The 23,703-nt window shown below is 46.5% G+C and overlaps 1 protein-coding gene across 2 annotated transcripts in view; it reads right to left on the bottom strand.

Annotated features, from left to right (window-relative positions):
- Window positions 1-23,703, bottom strand: part of VPS54 (VPS54 subunit of GARP complex) — a 2,536,401-nt gene that overhangs the window by 1,115,487 nt on the left and 1,397,211 nt on the right. For both annotated transcript variants that reach the window (XM_069608186.1, XM_069608187.1), the window contains one exon: window positions 17,749-17,878. In XM_069608186.1, the coding sequence (XP_069464287.1) occupies window positions 17,749-17,878 (130 nt within the window). The remainder of the gene's footprint in view (window positions 1-17,748; window positions 17,879-23,703) is intronic.

Here is a 23,703-nt window from a genome sequence, read left to right as displayed (position 1 = left end):
TTTGTGAGAGACTGTGCTCCGCCTGCTCAGAGCATCTGCCGCTGTGTTCTCCTCTCCAGCTAGGTGAACTGCCGATAGAGAGATTCCCTCTTGAATTGCCCAGAACTAGAGCTGCATTGCCTCTCTGCACAGTGGTAGTGATGCTACACCTCTCTTGTTGAGGTAGTACATGGCCACTGCGTTGTCCATTATTATCAGGACATTCCTTACCTGCACAAAGAGCAGAAAGGCCTTCAGCGCAAGTCGGATTGCCCTCAGCTCCAAAAGATTAATGTGTAGTTTGGACTCGGAGACCAACGACCGCTGATTGTTAGATCGCTGGCTTGGGCTCCCCACCTCGTGAGTGAGGCGTCCTTCACTACTGTCATCTCTGGCCATGGTTGCCAAAAAGGTTCTCCCTTCAGAATGGTGTCCTCACTGGCCCACCAAAGGAGATCCTGCGTGAGTCTTGGAACCTGAAATAGGTCTGACGTGTTGCCTGAGAATTGAGACCATTGTGTTCTGAGAGCCCATTGAAGGGATCCCATTCTCAGGCGAGCCTCTGGCACCAGAAAAATGCAGAATGCTATGGAATAGAGCAATTTCAAAAAATCGATGGCCGGGAGAAGCTGTGCTGGGCACTCTGAAACTTGGATAGCATTTCAGAATGTCTTGAACCCTCCCCTCAGGTGGCAAGCTCTTTCCCAAGGATGTATCCTGTACAGCCCCAACGAATTGGAGCTTTTGAGATGGTGTCATATGGGACCTCATGTAATTGAGGGAGAAGCCCAGTCTGTGAAGAGAGTGGCAGGTGACGTTGAGATGATCCAGTGCTTGTTTGGGAGAACGCAACCTGATCAGCCAATCGTCCAGGTAGGGGTAGACATTAATTAACCCCCTCTCCTGAGACTCGCTGCCACCACCACCACCAGCATCAGCGTGGAGAAAACCCTCGGGCAGAACTCGAAACTGATGAGGAGGATCGCCAACAGGGAACCTCAGGTACTTTCTGTGCTGGAGATGGAGATGGATTGGCACATGAAAATAAGCATCCTGAAGGTCCAATGACACCATCCAATCCTGCAGTTGGAGGGCCTGAAGGATCTGAGAAAGTGAAACCATCATGAACTTGTCCTTCCTGAAGAACTTGTTCAAGTATCTCAAGTCCAAGATGCGTCTCAGTCCTCTGTCCTTCTTGGAGATTAGGAAATATGGAGAGTACCATCCTTTGTTCCTCTCCGCTGCAGGCACTGGTTCTACAGTCCCTCTCTCTAGCAGGGTCAACATTTCCTGCACAAGGAGCGGATCTGGAACCCTCAAAGAAGGTCTCCCCGGTGGATGGTTCCGAGGTCCCTGAATGAATGGAAGGCAGTAACGTTTGGCTATCGTTTCCAATGCCCAAGCATCCAAAATAATTACTCGCCATTCTTTCAGATGCTGAGACAGCCTGCCTCCCACTTGTGTTTCGTGACTCAAGACCTCAGAGAAGTTATGAGGTGGCCGAAGCAGTGGCTGTTGGTAAGGATGCCCCTGCTTGAGCTGGCTTTTCACCTCTCCCTCATCCACCATGAGGGAATCTTCTTTGGTCTCTTTGACCAGCCATTCCTCTTGCTCTTCTAACTGAGGAATAGTAGCAAAAAGATCAACCACTGCAAGGTTGTCCACTGGGGCAAAAGGGCTGAGGCTGCCTAATCGTGGCACCTTGGGATTTGGCTGCCTCCTTCAAGGTCTGCAACTTCTCAAGGCTTTCGTCAGCCTTGCTGCCAATAAGGCAAGACCCCAAAAGCAATGTAAAGGAGTCTGGATTGCACATCCGGCGCAAATCCAGACTTCCTCAACCATGCGTATTATGGAGCTTGTTGCCATGGCTCTGCTGATGTCAGCAGAATCCAGACCCGACTTAAGAGACTTGCACGTGGCTTCTTTGCCATTGCTAACAATAGCAAAGAATCAGTCTCTTTCCTATCCTTCGGGAATGTGCTCAGCCGCAATGGAAATAAAGTCCCATAGAGTGAATGAGAACTTTGCTAAGGCACATGTGAAGTTGGCCGATTTAAGAGCCATGCTCCCAGCAGAAAATACATTTATTGCCCAAGCATCTACTCTCTTGTCATCCCTCTCAGGAGGGATGGTTGGGTAAGCTGCCTGTTTTGAAAATTGCTGTAGCTGTCTTCACCACCAGACTTCCTGGGGTGGGGTGCTTTGACAAGTAGTTGGGGTCACTACTAGATGGGCGGTATTTTCTAGTTAGGTTTTTGTTTGCTGCCGGACTTGACTGGCATTTCCCAATTGGCTGTCTTTTTGTAGAGCAATGTAGAATGGTAAAGTGTGATCTATTTGCAGACCCTTCTCGAGAATGTCTGTTAGGTCATCCTGCTCAAAGGGTAGGGTAGGTCTACTAAATCTCAAGTAATCTACAACCTTAATATTAACTGCCTAAATGTTGCATCTGCATGCTCACCAGCTTCAGGTTTACCAAATTCTAGCTTTGGTGAAGTATCCACTCCACTGGCTGTTTGCAAGTTGTCAAAGCTCTTTTAGCCTCGACTCCTCCGATTTAAAACTCTCAGGCACGTTTGGTGTACTATATTTTAGCCCAAATGGCACATCGTTATCCGAAGGCTCATTGATGTTAATGATTTGAAATAATCCTTTCTTGGTAGAGGAGTACAAGTTATCTGTAATGGGCATCGAAGGCTTCAGAAATGTTTAACTCCACGCTCGAGGAATCGTTAATATTTTCACTGATGCTGTTTTCGGCTACAATGACATCGAAGGCTTCAATGGTGTTAAAGGTGCCATTGGTGTCGAAGGCGCAGCTGACGTCGATGGCATCTACCTCGATCTCCACTTATGCTTCAACTTACGGATTTCTCATCGCATCGAGACCTCGACGGCTCTCGATGAGGATCTGGCCTTCGCCCGGGCTCGAGGGCGTGCAGGATTTGGCTGCAGCACTTTCCTAATCGGCTTTAGAAGGCACGGTAGGAGCACGGCTTGTCTGGGGTTTTTGTTTCTCAAATATTTTTAGCATTTCTAACCTAAATGCTACCCATTCGAGTGGAGGCCTTTGTGGTACAGGATAAAGTTCTCTCAGGTGGGGAGTCGCATGACGAAGTTGAAGAGGGCGACTTGTGTTGCTTCTTTTTCGGCTTGTCGACGACGATAACTGGTGTGAGCCACTCCTCAACCTTAGCCCTTTTTCACCTTCTTCCTTCGAGGAGAGTCACCTCTTGCATCATCCAAAGAAGGGTTTTTCGATAGGGTAGTCAATGGGGATTTCTTGGGGTTTCTACCTACTGCCAATTTCCACTTTCGCTCCTTCAGAACTTTTCCAGTCATCGAATGGCATTTCGAGCAGGCCAAGGTCTTGTGCTCCACGCCGAGACACCACAAGCATACCCAATGTGGGTCTGTTATTGACATCTTGAACCCGGTCTTCAGGGTAATCGGTGTACAGGATGAAGACATTTTCGTGAAAGAACAATAGAAGCGCGGAATAGTTCTTAAAGCATAAGCTTACTTGGAAAAACGGAACAGAAGCCAACGGCCGCTGCGTGTGCTATATATACCTTTGATGGCATCACCCTCGAGAAGGAGACCCTCGAGGGACATCAAGTCGACTGCATGGACGCACAACGCCCTCTGCCGAAATTAATTTCCGAAGCTGCTGAAGTTGGATATCGAATATATCAAAGATGAGAAATACGTGGGAGGACATAATCCATTGAAGAGGGAGGATGTCTGGTACATATGGCCTTGTGCAGGAGTAGGTGTATGTTCCAGGGGCATACAGTGGAAGTAAAGTGGAGGGATGCCGGGAGGTGTACAAGGCCAAATTTATACAGCTAGAAAGTGTGGCCCAGCAGTAGAAGAGTAAGCAAATGGTTCTGGAATATGTAACACAGGGGGCACAAAAGGGAAAACAGGTATCCACTGTCCATAAAAGAATACACCAAGACTGCCATGGGGTACAATGTGCCATGCTGCCACACCAGACCCCTGATGCAAATACAGGGTTTGTGCTGAACAATGGTAAGTGGGAAAGGGGAATAGCACAGTGCCGCGCAGAAGGGCTGGTGGTCTTAAAAGAAGGTGGGGTTAAGAAAATAAACACGGGATGTAAGAACAGTTATGTACATGCTTTAACATGGATAAACAAAAACCCACATCCAGAAAACAAAGCCACTCACAAAATAGTCTTTCTGTTTCAGAGCAAATGGAACAAGAATGCTGGGGATGAATACCAGTTGCAGGAAGACGATGGACATTGTGGCGTTGCAAAAGGGGACTGCAGCTGTGATGGACACCTGGTGGGTGTGTGAAAATAGCATACGCCCAGCTACCATAAGACTGGAAGGGGGTGTGTACACTGGTAACCCTCCATAATCCTAACTTAGTTGTGCCCCTTGCAGACTTGATACCACTCAATAAGTTGTTAGCGTATAAAGACAAAGTGTCAGCAGAAATACAAAGAAACAAACACAAAGTAACAATGAAGGAAAGGTCTAGCAGAAACTACATATTGGCAGAATCCACCAAGAGCCTAGAGAACATTCCATACCATCTGAAATTGTTCAGTTCAGCATCTGTCTTTTACCTCTCTCCTGCTTCCTGTGGTACAATCGGCAGCCAATGCAAATGGGTTACGTAATGTTCTTTCGATGGGATGGTCCGACAACGTATTCCATATCTATGACAGTAATCACCACAGCTGTGCTGCTTCGGAAAATCTTTCGGCGTCTGCGTCCTGCGTTGATGACGTCGATATGCTGTCCTCGAGGGCCTCCATCGAGCCGACATCACTGAATGTTATAAGTAGGACGCACGACGCCCGTAGCCTCAGTTGTAGTTTTTTCCTGAGAATGTGTGGCACCAATCTTCTGTCAGTCTGACCACAGAAAGCCTTGCAGAAACGTAAGCTGCAATCGCATAAGAAATTCTGTAGCAGGGTAGGCAGGGTGGGAGCGATATGGAATACGTCGTCGGACCATCCCATCGAAAGAACGTTACCAGGTAAGAGAGTAATTTGTTCTTTGAGGGGATTGGGTCCTCTGACGTATTCCATATCTATGACAGACTCCCAAAGCAGTACGGAGGAGGGAAAAAGAATTTAGAACATAGAAATTTAGAATGTCTAATCAAATTGCAGAGTAAAGGACCGCCTTGCCAAAGGCCAGATCTTGCCCATGGATAGAATCTAGGGAGTAGTGTCGTACAAAAGTATGGACCGAAGCCCAAGTGGCTGCTTCACAGATGTTACGAATAGGAACACCCCTCTGCAGGGCAGTAGAGGCAGCTTTATCCCTAGTAGAATGGGCCTGTAAGCCTACCGGAGGGTCCTTACCCGCCAAGCGGTAACATTCGGAAATTGCCAAGTTAATCCATCTAGACAAAGTCTGCTTAGAAACAGCTTGTCCCAAACGCCTTCCAGCGTAACCTATAAAGAGCTGATCATCCACTCTTACCCGGGACATGCGTGAAAATGTAGAAACTTAAAGCTCTCCTAGGATCCAACCTATGGAGCCTCTCCTCTTCCTTATAAGGCTGCGGAGGAGGATAAAATGCCGGAAGAATGACCTTGTGGCTTGAATGAAATTCCGACACCACTTTCGGAAGAAAGGAAGGATGAACTCTAAGGACAACCCTGCCATATGAAACCCAGTGAAGGGTGGCTTAACTCTGCGAGCTGAAGTGACCGCAACTAAAAATACAGTTTTAAGTGTAAACAGTCTCAAAGGACAAGAATGTAAAGGCTCAAATGGAGCACCCATTAGGAACTTTAGAACAAGGTTCAAATCCCAACCAGGCACCTGGAAATGTGTTACATATCGGCCCGTCCTGCAGTACCTCACGTTTCTTGTGGCCACATACGGGGGCAAGCGCGTTCCAGAACTTCGTTGTGGCTTCGGTATCAGTTGCCATGGCGTCTGGCCGTACAGCAGAGAATGTCGCATCAGCTCAGATGTCCCGTGTGTAGAGAACGCGCAAGGAGGCTCCGCCCCCCTGCACCATAAAAGCCGAAGGGACTCAGTGGCTAGTTGCTGCCAATTGTGGCGTTCCGCTCCTACGGTTTCATCCCGTTCCAGTGCCTTAGTTCCGTTCCTCTTGTTATTTGACCTCCTGGTTATTCGACCCACCTTTGTCTACTTGGATTGTCCTTGCCTGTTCCTTCAACCTAATTTTGAACTCTGTTGCCGACTTCGGATTGTCCTTGGATTGCATTTGCTTTTTCCTCCATTTTGATCAGTGAACCTGTTGCCGAACTCGGACTGTCCCTGGATTTCCACTGTGCTTTCGCCTGTCTGGTGAGATTACTTATTTCTTGACACTCTATGCAATTTGAACTATCTTCCTACGCGGAGTACCAGGCTGTACATTACAAGACTGCTTCACCAACTTGGTCTGTGTTTGTGTAATTAAGGTAACCCATTTAATTCTCCAGTATTGTTCATTACCTGAAATCACCAGTTTTTCTCATACGTGTGGATTCCTGGAACAAATCATCCTTTTCTACTTCAACCAAGTGCACAGTAGTGACGCTTTCCAGTGTATGCACCATCCAGTCACTAGTTCGACCCTCGTGCCGCCCGGGTATATTCTTCCTTACTAACCTTCCCATGTGTTGTTTTGTACCTGCCGTTGTTTCCTTTCAACTGGTACCCATTTTCCCTAGGAATCCCACTTATCAGGTTCATCCATTAAGGTCCAACACCACTTCAACCATTGTCTAGGGACTTAGAATAATATCTGATTATCTAAATAACTCCATATTGCCTGATCGCTTCTAATCATACTGTGTTTTCTTTGCAGCATTGGTTATTGGCGGTGTGTTCTCCTGCTCTTTTAGGCGATAGACATCTCTGCTGGTTTGTTCTCAAACGGCAGAAAGGTACATCGTAGAAAAGAGCCCCTCTTAGAGGAAGCCTGAATCACAGAATTCAGGGGAGCTGGAATCCTGGAAGCTGAACCCGAACCTGTTAAATCCTACCTCCGGCCTCCACGAGGTCGTCTTACCCAGGCTCCAATCAGCATACGGCGCGGTGAGTAACAAAAGGTGACGGTGGGAACACATTAGTGAGTCCTTTGAGAAACTGAGAAATTAAAGTTATTTTGAAATAAGAACACTCCTCAGACAAGCGCTTAAATATGGACAGCGCCGCCAGGTAACCTTTAATTGTACCCACTTGCAGGCGCTTGTGGGATAAAGAAAGCAAAAAAGAAAGAACCACAGGAATGTCACATGAAAAAGGATCCACATTCTTAACCCTGCACCAGTCGCAGAACTTTCTCCAACGGCAACGGTAGAGGGACTTTGTTGCCAGTCGCCTGGCCGAAAGCAACACCTCCATCATGTCTTCAGGGAGGTCCCAATCCTTGTCCTCCGGGCCCATGCCGGAGCAATGAGGATCATTTGGGAACCGAACCTCCATAGCCTCTGCAGCACTTGCGGGATGACGGGGACTGGAGGAAACGCGTGCAGCAGTGGGAAGGACCACTCCACCACGAACGCGTCCCCTATGGCTCCTCTTGGAGGATATTCCCGCGAGCAGAACCTTTCGCACTTTCGGTTGACACTGGAGGCGAAGAGATCCACTTGAGGGGTCCCCCAAAGGGCGAAGATCTCCAGGAGAATCTCCTGAGCCAACTCCCACTCTGCCTGCTCAGAGCATCCGCTGTCTCGTTTTTGTCTCCGGCCAGATGAACTGCCGAGATCGAAATTCCCTGCTGGATGGCCCAGAACCAGAGCTGCATCGCCTCCCTGCACAGAGGAAGTGACCCTGCCTCCCCCTTTTTGTTGAGGTAGTGCATGGCCACTGTGTTGTCCGTCAGAATCAGGACATTCTTTCCTCGCACAGTCGGCAGAAAAGCCTTCAGGGCAAGCCTGACGGCCCTCAGCTCCAACAGATTGATATGGAGTCTGGACTCCGACGGAGACCAATGACCGCTGACTGTCAACTCATTGGCATGAGCTCCCCAACCCGTGAGGGATGCGTCCGTCACGATGGTCATCTCTGACCAGGGTAGCCAAAATGGAGCCCCCCTCATCATAGTGCCTTTGTCGGCTCACCACTGAAGGTCCTGAGCGACCGAGGGCGGCACCTGAACGGAGTCCAACATCCTGCCGGAGGACTGTGACCACTGCATCTTGAGTGCCCATTGCAGCGATCTCATCCGCAACCGGGCCTCTGGCACCAGAAGAATGCAGGATGCCCTGAGGCCAAGCAACCTCAAGAACTCAAACGCCGGGAGACTCTGGGCACGTTGAAACTTGTGTTCCATCTGCTGAATGTGAAGAGCCCTCACCTGGGGAGGAAAACACAGCCCCAGGCATCCGTCGAGCACTGCTCCTATGTACTGGAGCCACTGAGTTGGCGTCAAGTGGGACTTCAAGTTGAGGGAGAAGCCCAGCTTGTGAAGCGAGTGGCAGGTGACGGACAGATGATCCAGGACTTGCTCGGAGAGTGTGCCCAGATCAACCAATCGTCCAGGTAGGGGGTAGATGTGAATCCCCCCTTTCCTGACATACGCTGCCACCACCATCATGAGCTTGGTGAAAACCCTCGGGGCGGAGGTCAATCCGAACGGCAGGACCCGAAACCGAAAGTGCGAGTCGCCAACCGCGAACCTCAGGTACTTCTTGTGCTTGGGATGGATCGGCACATGAAAGTAAGCGTCCTTGAGGTCGGGAGACATCAACCAGTCCTGAGGTTGAAGGGCCTGGAGGACTTGAGAGAGAGTAACCATCTTGAACTTGTCCTTCCTGAGGAGCTTGTTCAAACCACCCAAGTCCATGATGGGTCTCAATCCACCGTCCTTTTTCGGGATAAAAAAAATATGGGGAATACCATCCCTTGTTCCTCTTCACTACAGGCACAAGTTCTATGGCACCTTTCTCCAGCAGGGATTTGATTTCCTGCACAAGGAACGAATCCGGACTCTTCATAGAGCTTCCCCGGTGGATTGTCGTGAGGCCTCTGCCGGAAAGGAAGACAATAGCCGTGGGCTATGATCTCGAGAACCCACACATCTGAAGTAATGGCACGCCATTCTACAAGATGCTGCGATAGCCTTCCCCCAACCGGCGAACCATGGGACATGGCCTCATGACTGAGCGGAAGCAGCTGCGGCAGTGGCTGAAGGCAAAGAGGCAACTGCCCGAGCGGCTTTGGCACCCCGAGTGCCTTGTTTTCCACCTCTGGTACTCCTACTTTTGCCCCTTTGACTGACCGCCCCCCTCGATCTACCAAAGGAAGAGTAGTATCGAAAGCAACCTCCCCTCCATTGCTGTCCCCTAGGACGAAGAGGCGGAGGTTGACGTACTGCAGCGCTCAACGACTTTGCTGCAGCTTTGGAGGTCTGCAACCTCTCAAGGCTCTCGTCAGCCCTGCTGCCAAAAAGATGGACACCATCAAAGGACATGTTGAGAAGCCGGGACTGTAGATCAGGAGCAAATCCCAACCTCCGCAACCACGCAAACCTGCGCATCACGGTGCTGGCTCCATGGACCGGCTGACACATTCTGCCACGTCCAGACCCGACTGAACCGATTCACACATGGCATCCTTGCCATCCTGAACGAGGGCAAGAAAACCATCCCGTTCCTCCCCTTCGGAAATATGTTCAGCCGCCAAAGATACACAGTTCCACAGAGTGTGAGTGAATCTTGCCCAGGCACAAACGGAGTTGGCTGCCTTTAAAGCCATACCCCCAGATGAAAACACTTTCTTCGCCCGACCGTCAAAGCGCTTGTCGTCCCTATCCAGAGGGATGATAGGGTACGCAGCCTGCTTTGCTGGGGCTGTAGCCACCTGCACCACCAAACTCTCCAGAGTGGGGTGCGTAGACAAATAGCAGGGGTCGCCACTGGCTGGACGGTATTTTTTCGGTAGCGACTTATTCACTGCCGGGAGACTCTCTGGAGCAGTCCAAGCTGCCGCCACCCTTCTTTGTAATGCCATATGAAATGGCAGCACCGGGTCAGTGGGTGGACCTTGGTTCAAAATAATTATCCGGTCATCCTGCAGAAAATCCACAGGTGGAGCAGACCACCCCAAATACTCCATCACCCTTGACATGAGACGCCTGTACGACGATTGGGCATGTGTACCAGGCTCAGGCCTGCCAAACACAACCTCCGCAGAGATGTCCAGACCACTGGCATCATGTAAGGATTGACGCAGGTCTTCCATCTGGCTATGACCCGATAACAGGTCATCAGGAACCTCAGGAGGAACAAACCCCTCCACATCTGACCCTTCATCCACCTCTGAGATGCACTCCAGAGGCTGGAATAAATCCCTGGATGAGGGTAAAGAAAAAGGCTCAAACACAGGCCTCACTGATTTACTCGGGGCCTTCCTCTGAGTTTCCACCGGCCTCCGGGGCACCTGCAACAAAGCCTCCTCAAAAGGCGTCGAGGGCATCGACGGAATCGGCGTGGAGGGAGGCGCTGACGACTTCGACAACGGCTTCGAGGCCGGAGCCCCGAGCGTGTCCTTCGACGGCATCGGGGCCAATGGCATCGACGACTTCCTCGGAGGCGGAGCCTCGAGAGTGTCCCTTGACGTACATGGCGCTGACGGTATCAATGCCTTCTTAGAAGGCCTCACAGGCTCCAACGGTCTCGAGGACCGGGCCCTGGCATGGCTCGAGCAATCAACCTTTTCCGATCGGGACCTCGACGGCTCCCGATGATCACGCCGACTGCCCGAGCACGAAGGCATGCGAGCAGTGGCCCTAGCGCGTTTCTTGCCGGCTTCTCTCGAAAGCGTGGACGGAACGGTGCTCTGCGATTCAAAAATCGCCATCATCTCCTTGCGAAACGCGTTCCATTCCGCCGGAGATTAATGCTTGTTGGGACAAGCTACCCGCCGTCTGTCGAGTCCTCGGACGAGGACGGGGACTACGACCGGTGACAGCACTTCAGCGAATGCCTAGAAGAGGCAGAGGATTGGCGGGAACCACTCCGGGACTGAGACCCCCCCTGGACTTAAGCCGACGCAGGGAGTCGCCCCTCGAATAGTCGGTCGAAAGCCCAGTGGATTCGACTTACGGGGTTTGGAAACCCTACCTACAGACAACGTCTTCTTCCGCTCCCGCAAGGCCTTCGACGTCAAGGACCGGCATTCATAGCAGTCATCGGTGGCGTGGCTCTCGCCGAGGCACCACAAGCAGACGTTGTGCGGGTCCATAAACGACATCTTGGAACCGCAGTCCCGGCACTTCTTGAAGCCCGACCTCGCGGTAGAAGACGAAGACATATTTCACAATTAACCAAGCACGAAGAACAGATTTAACAGGAGAAGAACCGAGGTGCGCCGAGATTCCGAAGCGAACACGTTCACAGAAAAAACAGAACGGAGGCTACGGGCGTCGTGCGTCCTACATATAACATCCAGTGACGTCGGCGCTCGACTGTGGCCCTCGAGGGACAACCTATCGATGTCATCGACGCAGAACATTTTTATGAAGCAGCACAGCTGTAGTGATTACTGTCAGATTTGGAATACGTAAGCGGACACAATCCCCTCGAAACATATTTTTGCATTCTTGATTTTATTAGTTATATTATACTGATGTGCGCCTGTCATGCATACCGTTAACCGGATGTGCGCCTGTCATGCGTACAGTTTACCGGTCAACGTCTTCTTCAACTTTAATTGGACAATAATCATCAACAACACTTCTGTGATAACCATTATCTGGGACAATTGCAAGACACCAATCTGTCCTTTAGCGGATGTGGTAATAAGGAGCCACATGGCAGCCTATAGGTTCTGAAAACGTGCGGATGTGAAAGTGTTGGATTTGAAATTTAAACAAATAATTTCTTCTCTGTAATAGAACACCAGGTGCATCGATCAGAAATAGGTGATGGAAGATAACTTTGTGAAGAATGCAAACTGGGATTAATCGATCGATGAACGGAATCAGCATTGTAAGATCACCGTTCACAGTTGCACAAAAAATGAGAACCATGCGATGTTCGCTAGCTATAACGTCTTTTGGAAAATGTTACCCATGTTTTCGTGGACTTAATGACCTCTTTTCAGCGTTATGTCAAAATTAAAAGTGCTTGTTACGCTCCCAACTATTGCTGTTTTCTTCAAAATAAACTATCATTTTTTTGATAAGAAACAAAGGTTTATCATCTGTTGTGGATGTGTGCGTCTTCCTGGTTCTGCGTTCGATAACTTTATGACGTTGGTGATGACAGGATACAATTGCTTCCGCTGCCCACTAACGTCATTAAAATAGGTGGACATAATCGTTAGCATCTAGTGATGTGAGTGTTAAGGGTGTGTGATCCGAATGAGTGCTGCAACCTAGGGTGCTGGATCAACGGATATTAGCACAAGATGGCGGTACATGACCCGTCATTTTCGCATGTGTTAAAGTGAGAAGAATTCAGTTAAATTGCACTGGAATTTTTAGACCGAACGATGCATGCTCTAAAATACATCCCAAATCGATTGGGCCATAACATTGATGACCAAACTACCCCTTTAAATTGAATGCAGTTTGACGTGTCCAGGAAAGATAAGTCAGTCCAAAGTGAAGAAAATACTTTTGGAAAGTATTTGAATGAAACCAGACTACACGTAACTCAATAGAATTAATGAGCTAAGAGCATAACATTTTAGCAGAGTACATTCTTTAGTTAAGGGAATAGTTTGTTATAAAATAGAATTTATAGATAGAAACAGTTCTTAAGGAGTTTAGGAGTTCCAAATGGTAAACTAGCAAAATTGAGAAAAGAGGTTGAGAAAAATAAGCCAAGTATTTCCAGTTAACATAACAATATGGGTCTATTTCTAGAGCACATGTTCACCCCAGAAAGATACTGTGGCACTATTGACAGATAACAGATGTTACCCTTAGTAATGGTGCTCAATTTATCGACCTTGGAAGGATGAAGGGCTGAGTGGACCTGCCGGGATACTAAACTGTTACCATGAGGTCAAATACAGGCCCTTGTAATGGATGCATTAGCTTACTGAGCCACAGACCCGGATACGTTGATGTATGCATCATTCCAGAGGCATTAGTACACCTCTCAGCTATGAGCAGAAGTGATCAGGGAAATAAGGTCAATTGAGAGAGGGGAATAGGTCAGGAGAGTAATCATTAAATGTTAGTAACTGGTAATCTGTGTGTGTTTTCAGATATCATAAAAGAGAAGACGTTAACTAAGAAGAGGCAACAAAAAATAGGATTCTGTTTTTTTTTTATCCACTTCCCCTTCCCCCCAGAACGTTGTGTAAGCAGCTGCGAATATTCCGCTGCGGGTACGACAACCAGAGTACGACAACTTTGCTTTATTATTCAACAGCGCAGGCAGCAAGAGCTGAAACTGGTGAGCGTTTTATGTGCTTTATGATTGTATGCACACAAACTTGTAGCCACTGCCAGAGAGATAGGTGAACTTTCCACCCCGACAAGTGTCAGGGGCACCTGCTAGTTCAGGTCCAAGCATAAACAGGGAAGCACACAGCTCAGGCAGCAACCCTCAGAATCACTGGTGCAACAGTAGAGGCCAGGGCCCCAACCTTGCCTGCTGAGGATGATGTTGATTTCGACAACAATCCTCCCTAAGCGCTTTCCAGGTCAACATGACGTTTCTGTCAAATGCTGGGCCCCACAGTTTTGCACACAACATTACTGATTGTGTCATGTCGAGCATGATTAACAAAGTTTTCCAAATTTTGATTGGCCGCAGGACTGCTGTGCACCAAACTGGCTGTAGTATATTGATAACCTTTGAGTGCAATGATAGCTCAGAAGATAGGTCAGGGTTTTTAAGCACTTGTTGAAGAGAGATGACTTCATGTGCCAGATCACAGTACCACATTTCAGTGATGTTGATACAGCACAGCCTTTCCTCTTTCCTTCACAATCTTGAGTGTATGTATATACTTTGGTGCTAGCAACACATGCTGCGCAACAAAAAGTATGTGCACAATATTTTGCCAGTTATATAATTATAATAGGATCAGTATGGTGCAGGGATACAGCTTTGTTCCGCCACAAAAAGGTTGTAAAACTGGGCAGCGATTCTCAATGAAGAGCATAAAGTGTTCATGGGAAAAGGGATTAGGTAGCCAAATTATTGACTGTGCAAGCAAATAGTTAAGGCTCAGACCCTGGCTTTGGCACCAGATACAGTGATCCTGGACATACTTTATTTAACTGTATATTATTTTGCTGTCTTAATTGAAATTGTTTGCCCGCTCACATACTAATGGTATTGTTAAGCCCATTGCCTGCTCTTTCTTGCCATGTAGGCCTTTTGAGGGGAACAGGTCCTAGACAGAAGAGAGACTACAACAAATGACAGGCCTCTGGTGAACATAATGTCATGTCTGCTTATCACACAAATGTTTGCTTATTTGTAAAATTGTTCTTCTGCACACCACGAATAGCAATCAGCAATTACATGTGTTGGGTGAATTTCATGCTTTAAAACAGAGTAGCAAATCTCAGTTGAGATTTTCTATGCTCACATCAATCAGCTAGTATTATGGAACTTGTATTCTTCCCTTGATGCTAGAGAAAATGAAAGATATCCTCCTTTTTCCTAAGATACCTGTAGTTTAAATAAATCTATATTCTCATGCTTGGTCATTATTTGATTTGTTCCAAGTAAGGTCTACAAAACGGTATTTTAGTTAATGAAAGTCAATCATTCACAAATGATTGCACCTGGCTGTACAAGAACTTGGAATTGATTTGGTAAAGTGCAGAAACTGTATACTGTGCTCAAATCCCAGCCTCACCTTTTAAAAGTGCGCGATTCTGGGCAACTCACTGTAAGGGTGCAGAAGTAAGACTCGAACACAATGCTGGTATATTTTTGGGTATAGACTTTTATTAACGATTAATTAAAAGAGGGTTGGAAAAAGGTCTCCTAGCGCTAAGAGCAGTTTGCCTACATCAAAGGAAACTAGTGAAATTGGCAATAAGTCCCAAACCAAAAGGTCTGTCACTCTTGTGTCTCAAAAGCTACTTCTGTCACGAACACTAACAATCTAAAGCAAATGTGCAAGGATGATCTCTTCTCACAGTAAAAAGTGCTTTGTGTTTTCAACCAACAGAAAAGTTCCCAATCTCTCTGGAAATAAAAAGTTATGGAAAATAATGTTTCGAAGTACAAGATTCCAATGCTAGTGTTGTGCTCCTTTCCCCTAGATGACTTCTTATCTTATGTCACTGGGTAAGTCACAAAGAACTTTTTCTTGGCTTCACAGTTCTTTGTTCTACCAGCTTGGCATACTCTGCTACCAAGCGTAGGATCCCAAAGCTAGAGTTCTTGACCCTCATATTCCCAGTCTCTCATATGTGTGCAGATCCCAGACTCGCAAAATTGCTTGGTTCACTCTCCTGCCAAGCCAGTGTATTCTCTTGGACTGTATATGCTGCATCACTTTTTATATTTTGCTTTCTCATGTAGGTGCGATTCTCAAATTTGCACTGTAGCGTTGTGCCTGCTTGGTTCACTCCACTGCCAGGCCATAAACCTCTCCCTGATTTGTGTCTTTCACATTCAGGGTCCCAGACCCTATTGTTCTCGATTTCCTAGATGGGGTGTGGGTCCCAGACCCGAATTGTAGAGTTTTGTCTAATTGGATCACTCTTTGGCCAAGCATACCACTCTCCCTTGTTTGCCGCTTTTATAGTCGGGGTCCCCGACCCTCTTATTCTTGATTTCTTATTTGGGTGCGAGTACCAGACTCGCACTGTAGCATTGTACACATTTGGTTCAGTCTCCTGCCAAGTATACAACTCTTCCAGGTTTGCTTTGTTTGCAATCAGGGGCCCAGACCTGCTTATTCTAGACCTTGGGTGCGGGTTCCATACTCACGCTGTAGCATTGTATCTGCTTGGTTCACTCTCCTGCCAAGTACACAACTGTTCCTGCTTTGCTTCTTGCAGCTTCTGGATCCAAACCGTTGCTTCCCCGGACCTCTAGCACCTCCGTGGCAACCCACGTACCGGTTTGTCTCCTTCTCGTAGGTACCAGCAGTTCCAGGGCAGCAGAGTCCCCTCTCGTGGCTCTGGTAGCGTTTGGGTATCCGGCGAGTTCTGCAGAGGCCCTGCAGTCCTCTGACTCTATCCGGCAGAGTGTTCTCTCTCGCACGTGCTTTGCCAGGGCCTGGGGCGCTCCGAGTGTTCACTCAGCAGCAACCAGAGTAGTCCTTTTGTCATGGACCACGTTAGTGTTCTCAGTTTACAGCTTCTCCTGCAGCCTGCATCAGCTGCTCCTGTGCACGGCTCCCACTGTTACTCCTCAGAAGATCGCTCTCTGTTCTCCGCATCCCAGCTGAGCTTCTTTCAAAATCCTGCGTAGGTTTGTTGTACTGCTTTGGGCCCATCACTTGCATTGAGAACCTAGACCGTTTGGACTCTCGGTCATCATCTTCACAGTACCAGTTTCAAAACTATATGCATGATACTTTGCAGTCTTTCAGTCTTGAAATAAACGCTAGGTTGACTGATTTAACAAAACACAATGGCTCGATCTAACGAGGGGGAAGGATGGTTTAGGGTTGGAGAAGGGGTTGAGTGCACAGAAGCAGGGTCATACCGCGTTCTCGGATGATGGTCGACCCCAATCCCAAAGAGGGTTTCCTTTTCCCATCTGATCCTCCCTCAGTGGACCACCCTCAGGGGGACTATTGTACAGTGGTTGCAGCACCGCTTTGGCCCCATGGGAAAGGTCTCCCCCCTAGGCAAGAAGGGATCCCCAGATTTGTCATATCATTTAATCAAATAGTGACTAACCAGTCAAAAGTACCAGTCCCGATGTTTTTCAAAATCAGCAGGCCCCAGGTGAAATTTAGTTCACAGTGTGCACACTGTTAAAAGAAATCCTCACTCATGGTTTAACTGGATATAGTGTTGCCTCATATGTAATGATAGCCATTTATTACTTTGCTCACTAATGCCAGCCACACTTAAAAGCAAGACCCTCTTCTAATCTCAGTCCATTTTGGCATATGTGAATCGTACTGGTAGCTTCTAATCGCTAGCCACTATTTATGTTATGTGTAACTTCTTTTTGCTTCCAATCTGCCAAACCGAGCGCTTTTACATGATTTGAGGATAGTAATCTTCCATGACTGTGCTGAAGTATGTGTACCTTTTTTATATGGCTACTGTTCTGTGCCCTGCGTCCATAATGCAGCCCAAGTACATTCCTTGTTGCTGCTATTGTTAAAAAGTGTCTTATACCCAAGCTAGAACACAAGTACCCCCATTGTGCACTGCTAACATTGCCCTACAAAAACGTGCTTATTCTGATTTCAGAAAGGATGGGGTAAAGGTAAGGGGACTTAAAGATGATAACAATGCTTATTTCGATTGCTGGTGGCGGCAGCATAACAACTTATTGGTTGTGATGGCGAACAATGGAGGGACCAGATATTCTGGATCCCTTCATTCTTTTGGTTTGAGTGGAGGTGAGGGAAGGAGGGCAAAGGCATCTGTGCCCTGGGCCTCAAAATCCCTTAAAATGCCCCTGTTGGTGCACATTGGGATGGTCCAGTCACAGGGAGTGGGAAGGTCTGAGCTTACTAAGGTTTGTGCCTGGAACTTCTTGATCCTGATTAGGTGGGAAATGCTCAACATTTACAAAATGGTGCTGAAACCTTTTAGACATTCAGAAATCAATTAATCTTTTCTGCTAAAGACAACAGTTTAGTTTCATTCTAAAAAAAGTAATACAGGTATTTCCAAAAACACATGATTTTTTTCACAGCAACTTACTTTTGCTCTTGCCATGAGGAACTTGACGCACCGATCGTGGCAGATATCGGAGGCATTGTAAAGTAACTCTTGGATGTTATTTGCCAATTTTCCGAGTTCTAAATCGGTTACCTTTATGTCATCACTGATCCTGAAAATTAAAAACGATATGCATCAATTCTTTTAATAGGTCATTCTTATTCAGTAGGGACTGCCAATCTTCCCAACAATACTTGCATTCATGGTGGATAAACAACACCCAACTACCAATTAATAATAAGGCGTTCAAGCACAGGATCGCTTGCTTTCATACTAGCAATTGACCATGATGGATTCAAGCATGTTCAGTTTAAATATTTCTTTTTAAATAAAACGAATTACACTAATTGCATTTCTATAAAGTATTTGGCATATCCCTCTAATATCCAATGGAAGTGCTAATGCATACTTCCATCAATTTTGGGGGTCCTTTGTCTAACTTTGTGATCCCCCTCATTCTTTGTTGGCTTTTTTGTTTTTTAGCTCATCTTTTTAACAGAAGGGACTTCTATTACAGCGCCACTGTAGTTGCAACTCAGTTTTGATATCCTGCTCTCAATAGCCCATATAACTTCAAGTGCAAGTGTATATTTTAAAAGCCCCCCAATTTGTCCCAGAGTACCCCCTATCACCTAGAAAGTGTGTTGGGGTAATGAGGACGTACTAAAGGGCACAGCAGCCATAGGTTTTGTTTTTGGCTACACCATGAAATTGAAAAACGATGTGACAGGGTCTAACTGCACCTGGACACTAGTCCAGTTCACTGCTAAGAAATAGACCAGACTGCTCTGTCACGTTTACCAAAGAGGGAGCCAGATCTAACTTGATGCTAGCGCCTTCATAATGCTGTAGGTGTATTATGCCAAGCCGGCATCAGACAACACTTGGAAAACCTCCCTGAAAGTAAATACTATTTATAGTATATTGGTACCAATTTTCCATGTTTTCTGTACTTGCTCCCAAATTAAAAAGTCAAAATACTTGCTCATATTTTATGTGTCCTTGCTGGTTGGCATTGCCAAGCATAAAGTTCCATATTTAACACATTGTTGTATTGCCACAGCTATTAATTTAAACCGCTTGTCTTCACTAAGCAAATTTTCAAAGTAAATCAACTAGTATTTTATAAAGAAAACACGGGAAAAAATAATGTTGCTTCAAAAAGGTTAGTGGCTATGTATTCCAAACAAGCCTCAGTGTGGGTAGAGCACTACAGTGGTAATTGGTGCAATATAAATAACTATTACATCATAGAATCACAACCTTAAATACACAAATTTAAAAGTATGAACGAATGTGGATTTTGCCTGAACTCCTAATCTCCTAATTAAGCGTGAAGCTTTAGTCCTCTGACCAATAGCCTGCTATTATGTTGCACACCAAAGCAAGATTTGAAAAAAACGTTCTGTGCATCCTTCACTCCCTGATTGAGTCTTCAAGAAATGTTGCAGTAAAATGTCACACATTATCCAGTGGACAGCAAAAGTTACAGTCCAGTTACAGGGAAAAGCACTCCTGAAAGGAGACATCACAGGGTACATCAAGAGTTCAAGTGTTTGAGAAATGCAAGGAAGTGGAGTTTGTGGACGGTTAGTGTGTTTAGGGGCCCTTGGTGGCTGATTGGTTACAGTCATTAGTAATAGTGATAATGCACAAATATATACAGGTAGTGTGGACTCAAGCAGCAGAAAAATGTAAGTAAGGAATGAAAAAAGCAATGAGGCCACATTAAAATGCAATAACAATATCAGCAGTTGCACATTATTTCGGAATTTCCAGGTTTTCAAAGCCAATCAGTAATTTAAAGTCTATGTAAAAGGAGAGATTAAGGAACGACTGCATTTGGGACTCGATCCAAAGAAATCTTTTGGGAGAGGAATGAATCCTGACACTTCATTTCCCAGTACTTAGTGATTGTGGTATTTAAGTATCACTCTATGCAAAGTCCCAGCAACTACAATATTTGTGTCAGGAGAGTGGATTTCGAAATATATCGAGGAGAGACGCTCAGCAGGGGCACAAAGGACATTGACCATCCCTGAGCAGAGGAATATCCACAATGTGCAAATTAGATGTCTAGCCTCACTTCACTTAACCAGTACACCCATATAGAGGTTTGATGGCGCATGCCAGAGACATTAAAAAAGAACGGATTTTCAGGAATAGGATTAACAGGTATAAGGCATGAATTTATGTTTTTTCATTAACACTTTGGGCTCAAAGCAATAGTTTCATGCAAATACAGTTATGACATGAAGTTATTATTTCAAATAAATGAAAAATTCAATACACAAGAAACTAACGCATGGAGATGGGTGCAGGATGAAGTGATAGGGGCAGGAAGAATATGCAAGAGGGAAGTGGAGAAAAGAAGTATGCAAGCGAAGGATTTTAGCAGATGGACAAAAAAAGTTTGGTTTAGCTGAAACCCTCCAAATGACGTATTCGACGGATATTCTTTTTCATCGTAGCCATTCATTTTCTTTTACTGCATTCCAGGCTGCCGCATGTTTCTTCCCCATGTTTAGCATTCCATACAAGTCCCACTTTCCGTTTGTGTTATAAAACATAGCATACGAGGATTTCAGATGGAGGTGCAAGAGCATCATAAGTAAATAATTCTCAACAGGAGGATGATAAAGGCAGCTACAGTGCTGATCATGGGGACAGTTCTCATTAAACCATCACAGACATTGAAACGGGCATCTTTCGAAATTCAGACAGGAGGGAGAAATAGAAGTAGAAAAGCAAGCTAAAAGTGTGATCAAGGATGGGTCATGGAGTTTCTATTAGTGTTTGGAAAGACTTTTTCGTTTTGCAACTTACCCTCCATGGACTTAAGTGGAACACCCAACTATTTGCTATGGCTTGAACCCTGTACTGACTTTCTGAAGAAAGTAAAGACTTCTTGTTTTATTTGCCTTGTTCAACTCACCTATTGTGGGGGCACTGGTCAGCCTATAGGGTCAGAAGTGCAGGGGGACGCTGTGCCCCGTTGGGAGATTCCTGCATGGTTTGACTGTAGCACACATTCCCTTACAGTGCTGCAGGGGCACTATGTACAGCTTTTTATTTTTCATTAGTAACACTTTTGTTACCTTTTTGATGTGTTCAGGAGAGGCTAGTGGCACTGGATTATTAAGTTTTGTTTTTGTTTGTGCTCGCATCCACATTTATTTTTTACTGCTTTATGCCATTTTGCTTACCATATACTCAAAATTGCCATGTGAAGTGGTCACCACCCACTCCTTTGGACATCATCTTTGTCCTGTTTCCTGCCTTCTCAGGTCGAGATCTCCCATATAAAGCATTCACCTTTGGAGGAATCCAGCTTGGATTCCCGATGAAAGTGAAATATGTGTAACCGGGCTGGATATAGGGGTGGAGTGTCTTAGCTGAATCCACATTCCAGGGTATATCTGTTGCTGGGCAGGTGTGAGGCGAAAGGCTATCCATGATTAGACAGCCCTATCAGTGTGAATGGTGCAGAACCTTGCCATTGATGTGTCTGCACCTGGGGCCTGGAGGGTGGTATACGTGGCCTGCTCAGATGAGACCAAGGAATGCTTGCAGGAGAAGCTGGAGGTGAGACCAGGGAGACACGTGCCGAAAGTCCAGAAGCTGCAATCTCATTACAGTGTAAGCGGGAAAGGTCTCTGGTGGCAGAACTGGTCTGCAACCCTCCAGGAGTCGGAGGGACACCTTCTCCGGTCAACCGAGGCGTGAAGATCGTGGAACCAAGGCGTGCTGAGCCGGGAGCAGCGACAGCCACAGAAAGTAGTACCCGCAGACAGCATACCCGGTGAGTCAAAGGAGTTTGAATGACTGGGACGCTGTGGGGTAAACCGTGTGCTCTGTACAGGTTGGATCGCTCGTGAGTGAGCGAGGGACTGTTTAGGCACTGCAAATGCCGGTCCAGCTTAAAAGAAATACTTTTTGAAGGCCAAGAAAATTGAATAGAAGGATTTGTGAATACCGAACTGTGAACCAGATAAAATTGACAAGGCCAAGAAAGGGTCTGGAGAATTTGAAGCATTTGGAACATCAAAACTGTAAAAATGCCTTTAGGAAGGGTGCAAATTACCAGCAGGAGAGTAAACTGGGAATTTGGTGGCAAGTTATGCAATGCGAGGTCCGTTTAGGCTCTAAGAATGAAACCTTCCTGTGCTAAGCTCCATTTGCATTGTGATTGTTAGTTTTAGCAAGATCACAGGAGTGGTTTTTGGGGTTTAGCCTGAGCCCGTTTGGTAGGTAGGAAAAAAGTCTTTTTGCTCCCGGCTATCTTGTTTGGAAAATCCGAAATAAATATTTGTAACACTCTGGTTAGTACGAAATAATCTGTTTATTATTGGTATTTTTCTTGAGTGGTTCATTCCATAGGTATATTTGTGTTTTAAGAAACACTATTTTAGGACTTGGTGTACAAGTTTGGTCAGCCGACACGTGTTTCGACCCATAAGGTCTTTCTCAAGGCTGAGCAATATTCAAGAGTGCCAAGTGATATGTGGTTCGTGACAATTGTGTGACATGTTGTAGTACATTCAATTGTGGTGTTAGAGTGATGTGCAATAATAGTGACAGGAAAAACATAACATCAAAACACATTGATGTGTTGATTTTAAGAAAAATAATTTTCAATTGGAAGACAAAAAGGAAAAGGGGAGGAAGAGAAAAGAAAAGTAAGCAAGGAGTTGGTTCCAGGTACTTTTAGTAGTGTGGGATGAGGTAAATGCCTCTTACCAAGAATTATTGGCTGTCTGCCCTCGGTGGGGTTCTGTTGTGAATGTCCTTAGGGCATTCTTGGCTCCTGTTGGGCCCTGGAGGGAGAAGTAATGGAGATGGTGAAAAGTGAAAGGTTTAGCTTGCATTGGTGGGCATTGCCGGGCACTTGGTGGGAATACCCCATGTGGTTCTCCTTAGTCGTGAAGATATCATGTGTAATGGCTGTCCCGGGTAGGTGCTGTTGGCTGGGGCCATTACACATTAACGGTGTGGAAAATACATCAGGGACTCTTTCTTATGAAGAGCTCATGTGTGTTTCCAGCCGGTTAAGTGTTTGCTGTTTTCAATGCGGCATTGAAATCATACCACGGGCATTTTGCCAAAGCTCGTGTGTGTCTCTCAGCCGGGTTGGTAGGTGCCTAAGAAGGGAGCTGGTGTTGGTTGTTGGGGTGCCCCAGGCTGTTGCTGCTGGCTGGGGCCAATTCTATTAAGTGGTCTGGGAAGTACATCAAGGGATCTTTTGGAAGAGCTCTTGTGTGTTTCCAGTCATTGCCATGTTTTAAATTGCTAATACGGCATTGAAATCACATCATGGGCATAGTCGCAGAGCTCATGTGTGTTTCTCAGCCGGGTCGAACGAGACCTGAATGGGAAAAATTAAGGTCGCAATATCCCTGAGAATAGTGGTGCATATTGTCAAAGCAGGTGGGCGGGGAGGTTTACCTGCGTGCTCTTACTGGCGTCCTGGGCGGTGCTCCGCTGCTCTACTGACTCGCGCTGGGTGCCGCCATTATAAGCGGTTCGTCTAGTCGTAAATTCTCGTTAAGTGGCAGATCGCGCATGCGCAATCCTGTAGTGTCCCGTTGCCGATCCCAGCGCATGCGCGTCGTGGGCTGTGACCGCGCATGCGTCGTGGATCGGCACAAGACACTACAAAATTCTGCTCAATTATGTATATTGAGGAAGTCTGTTGGCAGTAGCCCTGTGGGCCGCAAGGGGCGAAATAGGGGGGAAGGGGATCGTGTTGGGGAGAAGCATGAGTGGTGAAGCTATGTGTTAAAATAGCCTGTAGGATGCATGCTAATCAGGCTGGGAAGATTAGCCCAGGACCGCAAGGATGAAAACCTAAACTATATGATGGCTCAAGTGGGCCATGGAAAATGTGACTAGATAGGTGGTAGTCAGGTGGCAAAGTACTAATTGCTATTTGTCTAA

This window comes from Ambystoma mexicanum, chromosome 4q (genome assembly GCF_040938575.1).
Source record: "Ambystoma mexicanum isolate Mex_15411 chromosome 4q, UKY_AmexF1_1, whole genome shotgun sequence".
In the NCBI taxonomy this organism is placed as follows: Eukaryota; Metazoa; Chordata; class Amphibia; order Caudata; family Ambystomatidae; genus Ambystoma; species Ambystoma mexicanum.
Note: the sequence above shows the minus strand (reverse complement) of the source record. Positions and strands in the feature narration are given on the sequence as shown.